Consider the following 17365-nt stretch of genomic DNA (forward strand, 5'->3'; position numbering starts at 1 on the left):
AGGACAGTGGTTATGTTCGATTTTGCTCACCCCTGTAGAATAAAGGAAAGAACAAAGAAAGAATAAAGGAGAAAGGAAGAAAAGAGGAAGACAAGGTACTGTGCTAAGTGATTTGAACACTGCCTCCAAGAACATATTTAGTGTGAAGATACAGATAGGTAAAAACAAATAAAGTAAAATATTATGATCTTAATTAAAAAGATGCATGGCTATCGTAGGGTTACAAACCAGTGGTTAATTCTGTCTGGTTAGAAGCAGGACAAAAGTGAAGTGGGTTAGGAGAATGTCCATGGAGACAAGGCTGTATTAGGGCTTCTGTGGGCCCCAGGGTACTCCTGCCTTTATGGTCTCCTTTCTCCATAAAAACACATTTAAATAAAACTGTAAAACAGCAAGATGAGTATAATCATCTGGGCAGTCTAGGAGCATATCCAGCAAAGACCTCCAGGAGGAGCAAGCAAGACAGAAAGGCTAAGGACAAGCTGGAAGAGTAGCTGAAAGACAGGGAATAGTGTAGCGAGAACAGCTTGTTCGAAGGCCTGAAAGTGACAGATTCGTTATGATTGGGTGACAGAGTGAGAGACAGAAAGAGGAGCAGGGTGAGAGACGAGAGGAAGGTAGAGGTCAAACCACAGCAGGTCCTGTGTTTAAAGAGTCTGGCTTTGAGGCGGCTGAGTGGCTCAGTCGGGTCAGCATCTGACTTCGGCTCAGGTCATGGTCTCACAGTTCATGGCTTCGAGTCCCACATTGGGCTCTGTGCTGACACAGTGAAGCCTCCTTGGGATTCTCTTTCTCTCTCTCAAAATAAATATATATAAATAAATACACTCAATAAATAAAAATAAAAAAATAAAGAGTCTGGCTTTATCCGAAGGATAATAAAAAGCCATTTAAAAGCATCTATGTCAGGAATCAACAGGATCAGGTCTGCATTTGGGGTATTCATTCAAGCTACATTACAGCCAAAGGACTGGAGAGGGTGCGGGGTCACCAGGCCTTCTCTTCAAGGCTCACGTTCCTATCTCTAGCTTCTGGAAACGTTGGCTTTTGAAGGCTCACGGCTGATCCCGTCAATGGGAATTGCCCCCAGTCACAGGGAACTGCCTTTCCTAAGAGCAGACCTTCTCCCAGAGAGCACCGATGGCCGTGACTGCCTAATGTGGAGATACAAAGGCCCAGCCACCTTATCGGAATCAGAGATAACCTCAGCTCCTAAGCTTCTTGAAGGAACAGCTGAAGCCTCTACTGTAACCATGTTGCTGGCCACCTGTCCCTCTGCCTAATCCTACTCTATGAATTTCCTATTGCTGCATAACACATGACTGCAAACTTAGTGGCTTAAAAAACACACATTTATTCCCTCACAGTGTCCATGGGTTAGGAGTCTGGGCACATCCTAACTGGGTCCTCTGCTCAGACTGCAATCCAAGTGTTGACCAGACTGCATTCTCATCCGGAGACTTGACGGGGGCAAAATCCACTTCCAAGCTCACACCAGTTGTTGACAGAATTTACTTCCTTGTGGTTGAAGGACTGAGGACCTCAGCCTCTGGCTGACTGTTGGTCAGAGGCCGCCTTCAGTGCTGAGAGGCCACCAACATTCCTAGAGACGGCTCTCAGTTTCTTCCACGTAGGCTTTTCCAACATGGCCGCTTATGTAGTCAAGCCCGCAAAGAGAGTCTCTAAATACGTCCGCTAGCAAGATAGACTCAGACATGATATAAAGTAATTGCAGGAGTAACGTCTCCTCCTCTTTGCTGTCTTCCGTGCATTAGAGGGAACTCACCAGTCGCATCCTCACTCAATGGGAGGCGTGAACCTTAGGACATGGCAGACATCTTAGAGCCTATTTGCCACACCTGTCTTCCTCACTTCTTACAGGTGCATCTCCTGAGCGCATTCCCCAGTAAACCGTCTGCTTGCGATGACCCATCTTGGAGTCTGTATCCAGAGAGCAACACTGGGGCAGGGGAGGGAGTTAGAAACTGGTGTGGAAACATCAATTATGGTTGATAGCAGTAGGAGACTGAGCAGTGAATTTTCATTCTATTCATAAATGTGTAATAATTTATTATTAGAATTTAGAAGAATCATGGCCTATCTGGAAGTGAAATGAAGTGTACTACGTTGTCTTCAAAGCAAGGATATGCACAACAAAAATAATTCATTTCTAGGGCTGTAAAATAGATTACACATAACTAATAAAGAAATAGGTTTACTGATTTCCACAGCATGAAAATAAACTCAGACCACAGTCAGTCACATAATTAAAAAGAGGTGATTAGCACTTTATTAAATTCACATAGATTGTACTTTTACAAATTGCAGAAATAGTCAGCAAATGGGGCTACACTATTAGAGACTGATAGAGAATAAATAAGTATTCATGTGATAACAGGATCAAATTTCAGTTCATGTATTGAACTCCCATTTTCATCTCTCAGTTATAATCATTATTTTTTATTCTTGCTTACTTAGTCATATACAGAGTGATCCAAACAATAAAAAAATCCATTCCCAAAGATTTATATACCATATTATAGGTATTCTCCACTGGAAAAAATATTTCTCTTTAGGTCTTCAAAGTGTGAAAAATATATATATATATGTAGTAGCCTGACCTTCTTTCTGGAAATGCTTAACACGAATGCATTTTTAAACCAATAACTAAAGACACATGACTACACTTACACATTGTGTTGTCAGTGAAATATTGTGGAATATCTTGAGGAGTCAACAGCTTATGATTCCAAAGGTCTTCATCGGTATAACTGATTGCATTTTACTTTCATGCACACTAAAAATTTCTTACAAGAGAAGAATGGTGAAACAAAATATACAATCTGCCCTTGATCATTTATAATGCTCAGCAGTTGCACAGAGACACGTGTTGGGTTGCCTGGGGGACCAAATCAGCAGCCTTTCAGAGAGGGGTGAGCCGCTCATCCTCTGTCAGGAAGGCGTCGTTAATGCGCCCTCCCTTGGTGTCCAGAGGGTCGCAGGGGATGCCATTCTCAATTGTGATCGTGTTTTCACACTTCTCCTCAGTGTCATCCACTTCAGTTGGTCCTTTGCTCATCCTAAATGCACACAGAAAGAAGGACTGGGATCTAGGAAGAGAAATACTGGTTTTCTGTACAAACATGGAGAGCAGGAAAGGGAAGAGGAACCGTAGAATGAAATAATTGATGACATTCTATATTTTCAAATAAATTTCAAAGACCATAACGAACTAATGAGGTGAAAGTTGCTACCAAGATAAGAAGTCTGCATGGATGATATATACATAGTGATCAGAACAAGTGGTCTTATTTAGAATACTAAAATAAATATGCATGAATATGTATATGAGCAAATAAATATTTATATGAATGAATGTGTTTGCACACACACACAAACTGCATGAAAGGATGTGAAGAATATGTGTGGCAAATTAGCAAGTTAAAAAATTAAGCCCTAGGAGAACTTAACAAAAATTGAATTCTAAAATAGTAATAAATTCCTCTCACAGGATTTGACAAATAGTCTACAAATGTTGAGTGGAAATCCAATTGAAATGAGGCATCAAGAATCAACTCACATTCCTTTGCAGAAAAGAAGTAACCATTAAAAAGTGCAGGTATCATTGCTTGGCTCTACTCATTACAAAATAGTTGCATTCATTTGTAAATTGGGTTTTTGGAACCCAGAACACATTTTACTAATTACATTACAACTCAGGGCTAAAATTCCAGGTCATTTCCCAAAAAAACTCTATATGACAGTATAAATCTTTGAGTTCCTCATTCTCAGACCCTTTGTAGACTCTGCTTAGTCCTACCCTATATTTCCTTGGAGTGTGGAAAGCTGTAGCCTTGAATTTAAAGGGTCTTCTGTCTTTTGTGAAAGACCAAGACACTGAGCCAATTATTCTTGTTATCAAGGAAGGTAAAAGAAGAAAAAAGAGGTGGGTACCTCTAGGCAACCACAAAGAAGGGCAGTTTCCCTGAGGTTTCTCACAAGTTAGATGTTTGGGCATCATGGAAGTATGATTTTGGGCATGATGCTCCCAGACTTGCCAGAGATGCTTTTGTTCCAGGAATCTGTGGAAACTTCAAAGAGACAGACCCAAATGGATTACACTGCTGGAAATGTGGGTGTTGCTGTGGTGACCAGGATGCACTCCCACCACTATGGAAATCCCTTAGAATCTTGGTGAGTCTCTGGTAAATGACCAGGTGGCAAAGATGCCCCAGTGATGACTGAGGTAGAGCTTCGTATTAGTCCTGCATGAAAGTCCATTTTAATGTGTTTTAAAGAATATGGTGGAGAAAGGGAGAGAAAAGAGCTCTTACTTACACAATAATGACAACTAATACAGAAAGAGTAACAGAAATAGAAAATCACCACTATAATAATAATTCATTCTGATGAGGTTCATCAATGGATCTTCAAGCATTGAGTAAAGCATGGTTAGGGAACAGAATATTCACATGGTCTCACTGTACCACCCCCACAAGCAATGTACTAATTATAAAGAGATATTTGTATTTTGTCAAGGAAGAAATCTGGTGAACATCCCCAACAATGAGACAAATTGACAGTGCCTCCAGATTTGATGCACTGAGATTTTATTTGTTTACTTGTAAAATTGTGTATTCTGTGTTCCTATCCTGCCCTATCACCACATATTTTTACCTGAATCTGGCAGGAGGAAGTAATCAGACAAATCCAAATTTTAAAATATTTTATATAACAGCTGATCTGGACTCAGCACAGAGTAGGCACTCAAGTGATATGCTTAGAGTTGGATGGACAGACACATGGATAGTTGGCTAGCTAGTTAGATGGATCAGTGGCTGGTTGGATGGATGATAAATGGATCGATGGATGGATGTGTGAACTGATGTTTTAGGCAAAGTTACAGAGACAGTAGGCCAAGGTAGATCTTGAATGGGATTCACCACAGAAAGAGAAGGAAAGAAGAAAAGAAGGAAAGAAAGAAGAAAAGAAGAGGGAAGAAAGGACACATACACACATAATATTTCCTGTATCTCTTGTATTGTTGCTTTTCCAAATGAATGGAGGAAAACATTTGTTTTCCTACCTTAGAAATCAGTAGTATAGATTTTGCAAGGGTTTGCTGATGGTTTATTAGAGAACTCCAAATGGCTGAAGTTCATAAAGAAAGGTACAGTATCATTCCAATACGGGAGATCCCGCTGTCATCACTTGAAAGTATTTTGCTATTGGATATGCCACAATCGAGTGTCACAATTTATCTATTAACTAATCCATCAGGCATCACAAAAGAATGGGGGAGAACTAAAAAGAAAGATGCAAACCAATGAGGACAATTTTGTCTTCTTTAGAGGAAGGACTTCTCAACCAAAAAGAGTCTGGGTGAAACAGCTATGGACGTATATGTAAAGGAGCTGTGTCAGTGGCAAATTAGGTACATGCCGTGCTCTTGCGACCTTAGATCTAGTTGTTCAGAGTCTTGGCATTGCTGGGCTCCACAAACTGCAATGTCAGGAACTTGGTGGCTGGACACGATAAGCGGCTCAAAGGTTATGTAACAGTAAGACAGCACTTTGTCACAATTCACAGTACGCACTGTAATAAACCGATTCGCTGCCTGCGCCTTGCTCGTACTAACAATAATAAAACAGAACCATGTTTCTGGATCATTCTGATTTGATGTTCTGTTAAAAACATGAATTCTTTTTCCTGAAAAATAAAACGGAGTGTTAATGACTGCTGCTGTTCCTGCATTGTCAGGTGGGTCACAAAGACTTTTCAGCAAGTAACAAAAATACCTGAAAGTAGCTCCTAAGAGCCTTGAGAGCAGACATTTGTCATAAATCCAGAGAGAAAGGGAGCAAAAGAGGGGACAAAAACCATCACGTGACCCTTGGGACTAGGGGGTATTGAGAAGCAGGGTTTGTTCAAAATAAAGTAGTGGTGACTAAAAGCAGGAGAACATTTCTATCTCCTTTCAAAGAGGACAGAGCTGAAGAGCCAAGGCTCAAGAATGGCCAGAAAAACAACAGACGACAGACAATTATGATTTTAAAACAGAATAGACTTAATTATTGGGGAATTGGGAGTGTCCTCATAATCAGTACAAATGATTCCTGGGGAAAATATCGGTGTTACTGGAATGATTTCAGTCGGCACCGCAGTCCAGTGAGACTGATGGCCTGTGGGACCCAGCCCGTTTGGTTTTAAATACGGTGACTACTACTTTCTAACCATGCGACTCTAGGCAGGTTGCTTTGTGTCTGCCATGCGGTAGTGATACTAATAATAATTAGTATCTATTACATGACAGAAACCAGACTAAGCGCTTTGTAAACATCACCTCAATTCCTATTGCGATATTATACGGATTTTATTATGATCCCTGTTTTTCAAATAAAGGAGCTAACACTCAAATATGCAGAGCAGCTTGTCTTTGAGAATGAAACAAGAGTGGTCTCACCAGGGAACTAGAACTCTATTTAATCTTCCCAGGATTCATTCAAAACACATATTTGATTCATATTGAGTATGTACATTTAAAAACAGCAAAGGAAAACAATTATTAGCTATAACATTCCTGATTTTATGTACGTATCTATTATTAAGACCATTGACTTAATTAAGAGTTTACATGAATGTGAAGGTTCAGTATATGAAATTGTTGGCTGAGCCCCAACCCCTTGTGTGAAAAGCAGTATCTGTAGAAATCGAAATATATTTCTGTTTACTATTGACCTTATAGGAATAGAAACAAAACCAGAAAGGAACCAAGTGAATTTACTAATGACTCTGCTCAACTTTGAACACTAGTTACGGTTTTATGTGCTGAGTCTTTAACCTGACTTTGTTACCAAGTACAAGACCATAATCTCCTCATGGGCAAGGCCCATCCGTGTTATCTGTGTATGTATCTTCCATGGTAAATACCAGAGCGCCTATGACACAGCAGATGGTTGATAAAGGAATAAGATATTTTTACCTCTTTGGGCCTTGGCTTCTGGAGAGATGAATTTAGATCATTGTTAAGATCCTTTCCTAAGACCCTAACATTACAGTCTATTTACATACAGGATTCATAAATTAATCCTACTATATACATGCAAGTCTGAAATCATGCTGTGTCACTGTGTCTCCTTTTCCAGCACAGTCCCAGGTTATATGTTAGGACTTTTAACTGCTTTTTGATGGTGATGCTAGTAACTTGCATTGCTTTAGCACTTTCCAGTATGTAAAGCACTGGTGCGTATTCCCTGACTTTGTCTTCTTATAATCACAGCTACTTAAGAAAAATATTCTTATCCTCATTTTCCATATGTGAGCTGCTCAAGATCACTCAGCTAGTAAATGCCGGGGCCTGAGATTGGAACCCAAAACCAAGAGTACGGATCCAGTGCTTTCTCCTAAAGCACACGTCGCAGCAACTTCATCACCATGATCACTGTCACATCACCATCACAACCATCACTGTCATCATCATTGCCATCATCATAAAGCTGGCCAGAGATCGAAACCATCTGCTTGTGGGCTGGGCGAGACACAGATCCAGTCCAGACGTCACCACAGAGTAAATGCAGTCTGTCTTGGGCACCTGCCCACCTACCCAGCTGCCTAAGTATTTCCCAAAAGTAAATTAAAAAAAAAAAAAAACCAAATCTTTTTCCAACGTTTTTTTTCCCTCCAACAGTTCTCCCATTTCCACAAACTGCTATTCTCAACTAGATGGAAATAGAGAAGCACCGTCATCAAACTATTTCCCAAGGAGGTGGCATTTGCGCCGGTGTGCTGGAGCCAGCTGGCATGGGCTTGCCAGAGGTGACTGTTAAACATTCAGAAAGTTCACACTTGATAGGAAATCAGCAAATGCTAAAAATCAGGGTATTTTTTTTTTTTTTAGAAATCTGGTTAACCAGTTCACCACTATTACAGTAAAGAATAACCCTAATAAGATCATTTGCCTTTTAAAATAGGTATTAACTAATAAAATCCCAAACAATGAGCCACTGCACTAGAAAATTTGTTTACAGTATCATGGCAATTTCTGGATGGAAAAGAGATCCTTTTTCAGCATCTTTTAGTCACAGAAATGGGTTAAGCTGAGCTTGAATAATAATAATTCCTGTTTATTTAGCGCATACTATGTCCTAGGTACTTCACGTACATTTATCTCTCCCAATCCTCACAGAAGCCCTGTGAGAGATTTTCTTCCTACTACAGAGGGCAGAACAGCCCCATGGAAATCAGATGACTTGACCAAGGTCATTCGGCTAAAGGGTATATAGTTGGTGTTTGAGTTCGCCTAGTTTGGCTTCTCATGACTGCAAATGAATAATGAATGTAATGCTGTTACTGACCCAGGCAGAAGACTCATCAAAGCTTTACTGGAGAAATCTCAAGAGTAAGGTGAGGTGTGCATATACCTTAGATGGCAGTGGCACTCTTCTCCACGGAAGCACACTGGTAACTTAGATGACCCCACAGGCTGTCCTTCTAAGTCTAAGGTTTTGCGTCATGCAAACCATGTTCATTAATATCCAATGCATGGGTTTGATTATTGGACAAGTCTCTGTCTTCCTCATGACTGAAGGCACTGGGGGCAACTCCTGCTTTCCCATGACTAGGAAGGGCTCTCGCCACAACCATCAGGGCTCTCCCCACTTCAGACCGCACCCTCCGTACACCTGCAAAGCAATACTTTGCCCAGGAGAAGCCCACCACAGGCTTAAAACACAACAAATCAATTTGTTTTCAGAAGGCTGTCATAACTGTCCCGACTATATTTGCCACTTAGTGACGCTCTCCAGGTTTATGCAAGAGATCTGTCTGTTTTCCTAGTCTGAACATGAAATAAATTTGCGAAAACAGGGTTGTGACAACAGCCTCACTTCTCCCAGGTAACAGATTATGACGCTACACACCCAGTGATTATAGTACCGCAGAATCCGCTCAGCAGGAAAGAGATAGCACAAGCTGGAAGACCGGCAAATGGCAGGATAATAAAATAACAGTGAGAGCTAACACTTATTGAGCGCTCGCCGTGGGTCAGGCACCACTCTAAGCACACCACGGCATTAACTCTTTTGACCCCACCACGTTCATTATTTACAGTATGCCTCACTGTTGCTCTAGAAGAGTTATCTATGCACAGGCAACAAAGATTTAACCAACTCGACTCTGGCACCACAAAGCGTATTCTCCTGAGCCTGGTTTCCCTGACTCATCGCCTGTGCTTCCTGATATGCAAAGAGTTCACGGGTTACATACATGAGCAGAATCTAGGAGATAAAGACTTTGAATCTAAGCAGTCGCAGAGTCCATGCTTCTAACTCCTACACTATATTGTGCTAGTGAGAAAACTGGGAACCAAGGAGATGAAGTGCATTCACAGATGTTACGATCCTTAGGAACCATAGGAACACAGCATTCTAGGATTGATACGAAACTTAAAAATACTTTTTTATTAATTTATTTTTTTAATGTTTATTTATTTTTGAGAGAGAATGAGACAGAGTGTGAGCAGAGGAGGAGCAGAGAGAGAGGGAGACACAGAATCGGAAGCAGGCTCCAGGCTCTGAGCGGTCAGCACAGAGCCCTACGCGGGGCTTGAACTCACCAACCAAGTGATCATGACCTGAGCCGATGTCCGCCACTTAACCGACTGAACCACCCAGGAGCCCCAAACATATTAAGCGTAAGTATTCAAATACTGCAAGGGAATCTTTCTTACACTGTGAACAAAACTCAAAACAAAACAAATTAACAACCTGTCCCAAGGCTCTTTGTGTTACATGTCATGCCAAGATGAAGAAAGTCGAGCAAGCACAACTTGACCTTAATCTCTCAGTTTAGTTTAGGAACTAGACACAAATCTCCTTTATTCCAGAGCACTTCACTTATCATTTGTGAAAAGAAATTTATAAAAGCCAATATTTAAAATGATTCCCTTCTGCCAGTAACTAGAGTGAGACATATGGAAAGGAGTAAACCCCCAGAGAAACATTTAGTTGAACACACACTTGGCCAAACTCATCCCACGTGTCTATGCGAGCACCAACCCTTTTGAAAACCAACACCATGTCCCTGTGATTCCCACTTACCTGAATTACTCTTCCTTGGTATCAGAAGAGAAGGTTTTAGAAGATAAAATGGTCCAATGAAGAGTAAGGGCTCTCTCTGGATCAGAGGTACTTGTAAACAAAATTATTGTTTCCTTTCATCACACTGAGAAATCCTATCTCCTCTCCTCCTGTGCTCCTACCTTAGTAACTCTCCCACTGGTCAGCAATTCTGCCTTGAAGTAATCGCAGTAGTTTAGACAGCAAAGTTTGCAGGTGCCCCAGAATCCAGATAAATGAACTCGGGCAGTAGGAATCTCTATAAAGTAGTTAAGTTGGAAACTCTCAAACTAGGTGAATCAGAATTACCTGGATATTCATTACAATACATCCCCTTCACTGATTATGATGTAGAAGGTCTGCAGGAGGGCAAAGGAACCTAAATGTTAAACAAGTGTTTCAGGTGATTCCGATATAAGGTGTTGATTCAAAGGTCACTTCTAGGGCTGTGGTTCCATATAACACCACAGACAGTAGGGGGACAAGCGATTGTTGAGTGGAGGTAAGTATGAAAGCACAAAAGTATCTGCCCGCCTGAGAAGTCTGCTTAGCTTTGTAAATCCACCTTACAGAATCATAACACGGATATTAAAATCAATTCTTGATATGAAATATTCATATGGTGTAGAACAAAGAAAAAGATAATAATGAAGGAGTCATAGTTAGTAAGGGACACTGGACTCCAAAAAGTCTCTAAACACAAGAGCCTAAGTGACATTTTGTGAATCACCAATATTTTCAAAGTTTCAGATTTAAGGCATTACCTTCAGCTTGGGGAAGATGCGCTCCTTATTTTCCCAAGCCGTGAGGAAATAGGAAAATGGTCTTTAAATCACTCCCTTTTAGTATCTTACCTTCTACGTTGCCGGATTCCTGATAAAATCAATAGCATGACTGCGACTATGACGATGCAAAATATCACGCCAAATATAATAATCCAGATGGGCACAGATGGGTCAGTGGGTGGAGCAAGAGTGGAAGGAATTTTTAAAAATTCCAGAGTCTGGTCATTCAAAAAGAAGGCACTGTTGATCCGATTCCTACTCATTCTAGGATACAGCGATGATCAAAAACAAATAAAACAAGAGAGGAAAACAATTAGAAACAGAAGGTCCAGAGCCATCTCTCCCCGTTTATAATTATCTCTAGAAACAGAGCCTCCCTGTAGCAAGAGACTTGAGGTTGACTAGACAGTTGGGTGAGGGCAATCATGCTGTGGCCCTCTTCCCGCAGGGCCGGCTGCCACGGAGAGGCACGTGTACTGCCCTCCACACGTGTGCGTGTCCTAGAGGTGACAGGAAGCCCCGAGCTTCATGCTTTCCCCACCATGTTTGACTTCCTGAAGCATGTGGTGAGTACAGGAACGGACACGTGGTACAGGAGATTTGTTCAGGAAACTGCAAGTGGTTCCATATGACTATAGTGACTAACTGGTGCTTGAGGAGGCCAAACATCTAGAAAATTATCAAGGTAAATGAGTTCCTCTTCTTAGGGAAAATCTGCATTAATAGTGATGGCAGCAGTTATGGAGGGGTTGGTAGCAAAGACTTACTTGAATGAAACCAAATAAGTGAATTTCTAACTGGAATTTGCAAACTATGTGGGATTTCTTAGACATAGTGTATGGCCTTTACTGAGTTCACACTAGGCAAGCTGACTTCATCTACCTCTGGAGCAGCAATGGAAAATACAGATATAATGTTAGCCTCATGTGTGACTTCAAACTCTCTAGGAGTTGCGATTTAAGAAAAGTAAAAAGAAACTGGTGAAATTATTTTAATTTTTTTGAATTTTAAGTAGGCTCCACAACCAACATGGGGCTTGAACTCATGACCCTGAAATCAAGAGTCACATGCTGGCTTGACTGAGCCGGCCAGGCACCCAAAATTATTTTAATAATTTTTTTGGCAAATATATCCAGGAAAATATAATTGCAACCTGTAATCAAAATTGAGTTGGTTCACATTTTATTTTGTACTCAATCTTTGAAAGTTGACATGTACTTTATACTTAGGGCATAGCTAATCTTGGACTAGCTACATTTCGGCTGCTCAATAGCCACATTTGGTGGGTGACTACCATTTTGTACAGCTTAAGCCTTGAACTTGACAGTAATGGCTTGAGAATCTCTGCAGACTGGCACCAAGCTATCAGGAAAGACCTCCTTTAGCAAATAAAAATCTATGTTGAGGCATTATTATTCATGAATGAGAAAAAGAATCCCAGCCAGAAAATCTACATACAGCAGGGGATAATTCCAGTGTAGTTTTCTTTTATCAAACTATGGAAAGTTTCCCTTTTTCTATGCACTATTATTGGTAATCTGGGAACAGAAACCTCTCCACATAATAATGAACCCCACAACTAAGGTATAATTCAGAGTAAAATGAGACGTTACTCTGTATTCTCATTCTATCTTCCGGTTAGTGAACACTTTGCTGTTCTTTTGTCTCTCAGGCTCATGAGAAGTTCTAGATCAGGGGTGCCTGGGTGGCTCAGTCAGTTAAACGTCTGACTTTTGCTCAAATCATGATCTCACTGTTGGTGGGTTTGAGCCCCGTGTCGGGCTCTGTCCTGACAGCTCAGAGCCTGGAGCCTACTTCAGATTCTGTGTCTTCCTCTCTCTCTCTCTCTCTCTCTCTCTCTCTCTCTCTCTCTGCTCCTCCCTCAATTGTGCTGTCTCTCTCTTTTAAAAATAAACATGAAAAAAAACGTTTTAACTTAAAAAAACACATCCACCTTCCAGATCAGTACAGACTAAAACTCCAGCCACCACTGAAATCCCCAATAGGTGTCAGTCACTATAGACATCTTCCAGCCAAGACTGGCCTGAGAAGGCCAGGCCCTTACAACAGAGCTAAAACAGACATCTTAGAACCGGTGGCTCATTCCCTCCCGTGACCCCGGAAGCGCGGACACTCTGGTGGAGAGAAAAACCATCACTGGGTGTGATGGCAGCGTGCCTGGGTTCAAGTCATCACTCTTCATATTTCTAGTGTGGTGGCCTCACCAAACCAATTCATCTCCCTGAGCCTCAATTCCCTCCTTTATAAACTGAGGATAATAATAATTACTCAAAAATAACTGGTGTTGATATTGGTGTAGGAACATGCTTTATTGAAGCAGGAAGGGCTACACGAATATCCGTGGAACTAGCATTATTTGGTCCAACTCCACGGATCCCTCAGCCCCACAACGCCCGTCACCTGCCTTCTCGCCACCATCTCCTTGCTCTTCCTGCTTTGTTCTTTCTTGCTACGTTCCCTTTATTTTTCATATAATCCTGGTGAGAGCGACGCGTTCCCCGACACAAATTCTCTTTCTATTGGCCATCCTCACCCCCTTAATAGCTTCTCCTGCTAGGAGCTTTGACAGAGACGTTTCGTTGTGAACACACTCATTTATACCCCCACCTTCCCCTCAGACACTCACTCTGCTCCCTCAGGCTCATGGAGGTCTTTAACCGCAGGGCCTCACTTTCCTTGTGGCCCTCACAGGGCCTGAATAAAATTCCTTTTCATGTGAAATACACTGTTCTTATTTCTTACTCCCTAAGGGCTGAGTCGTTACACTGTGTTTTAGGGGCAGGTGTGCAGAAACAATACAGGTCAAACCTTCCTGCTAAAGCAGATTAAGTCATTTCCCACTGGTACGGATCCTCCATGCCTTCCCCTGAGCAAGGGAGATGGGTGACTGTTCACACAAAAACCTTTGGCATTTGATCATATACTCATTATCTTCCATGTTAATATTTTACAGTGAGCAAATAAATTCTTTCACTAGATATTTCTCCTTGGTGAGGAGCATAACGTGTATTTCGGGAACTTGTTGAGGGGCGCTATTTTGTTTCACTCTTTTTTGAGAAAGAGTTGGTTTCCTGAACTCATTCTTCCAATACACCTTTGCCCAACATTAATCATTTGAGGGATGGAAAGTTCTGACATGCATAAAATGCACAGTAGGTGAAGTAAAAATAAACTGCATCCTTCCTCTTCTTTGAAGTTAAGAACACATTTCAGTTTTGAAAGTTTGTTATGATCACAAGGAGAGGAGACAAACGCTCAGGAAAAACTGTGTAAAACTTGAAACTGGATAATAAAAAGATATTACTGAGGGTCTGGTGAATACACCTTTCTGGTCGATTTACAACTTTTGTTTTTCTTTGAGTTATTTTTTTTCCTTTTTATTTATTTATTTTGAGACAGAGCAGAGAGAGAGAGGGAGAGAGACAATCCCAAACAGTCTCCACACCTTGCAAGGCCCAAACTCGCAGAACCACAAGATCATGATCTGAGCTGAAACCAAGAGTTGGACATTTAACCAACTGAGCCACCCAGGTGCCCCTGTCTCTGAGTTATTTTGCAAGTCTGTAAGTAGTAGGAAACTGATATAATGTAAATGATTTTTGTCCATAGAAAATCAAGTGTCTGGTGGAATATGATTGATTACTATTTTGATTCCTATATATGCTTGGTTTCTTGAAGTCTCCTTTGAACCGGTTTTAACATTTTCCTAGTTCCCTCTTTAATTAATGAGACAATAAAATCCTTACTGGCATCTATTTTTAATTTATATTGCGGTCATGATTTTACCTTGTTGTTTTAAAAAAGTATCCTTTAAAGAGAAAGGTTGTACATTAATTTAGGAAGGTAAGTCCTTAGAGACCCAAGGAATGAGAACATTTGTCTTGGTTTTTAAATAAAAGTCACAGGTACGACTGGTCCTTCAAAACACCTTACATTTATCAACTCATTTAATCTCAACAACTCTGAGAGGTACCATAATTCTTCCCATTTTATAGATGATAAGAGAAAAACAAAAAGGGGAAGTAATTTGTCTGTATTTAAACAGTTAGCAAAACCAGAATTAAAAACTCAAGGATTTGGGCTCCAGGACCCACGTGACGCCCCATCATACAATAGTGCCGTACAAGGCGTTCTTGACAAAGAAGACAGTACTAAACATGCACGGCCAAAATTTAAGCCAGGCCTTCTCAGCCACAGCACGAGTGACATCTGGGGTTCAACAATTTTTTGTTCTGAGGTGCTATCCTGTGCATAATAGGATGTTTAGCAGCACCCCAACTCTGTCTACCCAATGCTGGTAGTACCCCGCCCAACACACACCCCGCGTCAACTGTGACAACAAAAATGTCTCCAGACATTTCCCAATGTCTCCTTGGAATCAGAACCATCCCTGGATGAGAACCACTGGTCCAAACTGATCGCTAACACAAGCTAATGAAATTAAGTGTTTGACATATTAATATAGAAGTCATTGTAAGAAGAGACAGAATTCTTCAAAATCAATAAAAGCAGAAAACTAATCAACAAGTTGATTTAGCAGTGATTACCTTATGGCTGACTGTACCTCAACAGCAGGAAGGGTGTGATTTTTCGAAGGATCTGTAACCACAAACCAGAAGGACACTCGCTGGGTTACATTGCAAACTAGGACGTGGGAAATTCTGCAGATGATGAGGGGAAAAACACATTATAAGCAAATAATATCTAACTCCATCAGAACATCCACTCTGGTGTTCTAACCATCTTAAAATATTTCTTAGCTATGAATGAAATCATATCTATGATTATGAAGAAATATCTTATTAAGAAAAAACTAGCACAGAAAATTTCCTTTGTTTGAAAATCATATATTTAGGAATCCACCCTTAAATAAGGGTCCACTAAAATGAAAAAATAAGAAAAATGACACAGTAGAGCGCTGACGATCTTATTCTCCATCACTCGTGAGCTCACAGCCTCCAGCCCTTCACCAACACTGGACTTCTATCCGAACCACAGAAGCCTTTTCTACTCCCCTTCTCATCAAGCCCTGTGTAGGCCCTCCTCATTCAGCCATCTACGTCTCAGGACCCACTCTGCAGCCAACACTTGCCTGCTCTGTTGACCACGTTTCCCTCCCCCTCCTAGGCCAGTACTGGAGCTGACTCACTCTACTCTGTATACATAGATTACCAGTAGAAATGACACAAAAGAAATGACATAAGTGTTCAGAGTGGAGATAATCTATATAGGAGTGTATGAAGAACATAAAGGTTGAAAATTATAGGAAAGTCCACATAACTAAACACTGACAGAGCTAAAACATAAATCCTGAATGGCTTTCACCATTTTCAGATTGCAGAGATGACTGACATTAGGTACTATTCTAGAAGAATGAAAAACATACCCCTTTTACGAATAAATTGACTTATTTTTCCTTAAAAGAACATTCAGGTGTATTATGTTCATTTTTGCAGTAAAGAGAGGGCCATTGTGTCAATTTTCTGCAATTTTGGGGACCTGATAGAAATGACTCCACTTTCTCTCTTGCAATGTCAAGTACAGACGTCAAGCCCTCCTGGCCCCTATGCTGGAGCTAAATCCCTGGGACCAACAAACACAATTTCCTTTGTTAGAAAATCCCTCCAGCCCCATCCTCAGCAGCAGGGGGCGCCCCACGCAGTCACCATGTCCATGGGGCACTGACCCCGCACATGCAGGACCCTGGACCCAGGGAGCCCCCACTTGTGACCCCAAGTGCTGTCCTTGTGCCCTGATACCAATGGTCCCCCTAGCCCTGTGTGCTTTGTGTCTGCAGAATTTAGAAACCTCCAGAAGCCGAATTTCGCCCTCAGTGGTCCTGACCCGGCCACACTTCGATCATGGGCAGCTGCCTAGGTAGCCATCTGGGCACAGCCATGGCTGTGCTGCCACACCCGGCCCAGAAGCGAGGCTCCATCTGGTCCAGGCTCGCCCACTGACGCCAGGGTCCAGATCAAAGCCAATTCCTCTCCTGGGTCTGGAACCGGCCTGCCCACACTGTGCCAGCTTGCTGGACCATGCCAGAGCCCGGGGGGCGTTAGTCCCCAAGGCCAAGAGAAGCTTTCACTGCAAACGCCCCTCCAGGTCTTCATGGGGTTGGATTTTTCTAGCAATCGCAAGAGTGTGAGAAGTGGCTGTGGATGCCCAGACCCCGCGCACATCTGGAGCCTGACCTCCAGCTCGCTCCTGCTGAGCGCAGAGCGGGCTTCTACAGGGGCCCCCGTGGCCCGGTGCCAAGGAGGCCCCGCTGAGGGCCCCTGGCCAATGCAAGGAAGGGAAACGGGGATCCGCACACCTCTCTTCTTTGAAGCCCCCCAGGCCAAGAGAAGGGGGCAGAGCCCGGGAGCCAGGCCATCGGCCTGCAGGCCTGTGTGGAGAGTCGGAGTGTCCCTTCTTTGTGGCCAGTCCAGGGCCTCCGAGGGA

General features: G+C 42.0%; 1 protein-coding gene across 1 annotated transcript in view; it reads right to left on the reverse strand.

Moving 5' to 3' along the window:
• Window positions 1-2262: 2262 nt before the first annotated feature.
• CLTRN (collectrin, amino acid transport regulator) overlaps window positions 2263-17365 on the reverse strand; it is a 22330-nt gene continuing 7227 nt past the window's right edge. The window contains exons 4-6 of the mRNA XM_029930293.1: window positions 15469-15582; window positions 10970-11164; window positions 2263-3080 (exon numbers count right to left, since the gene is read on the reverse strand). Coding sequence (XP_029786153.1) covers window positions 2924-3080; window positions 10970-11164; window positions 15469-15582 — 466 coding nt within the window. The 3' untranslated portion in view covers window positions 2263-2923. The remainder of the gene's footprint in view (window positions 3081-10969; window positions 11165-15468; window positions 15583-17365) is intronic.

The sequence above is a fragment of the Suricata suricatta genome, chromosome X (genome assembly GCF_006229205.1).
Source record: "Suricata suricatta isolate VVHF042 chromosome X, meerkat_22Aug2017_6uvM2_HiC, whole genome shotgun sequence".
NCBI lineage: Eukaryota > Metazoa > Chordata > Mammalia > Carnivora > Herpestidae > Suricata > Suricata suricatta.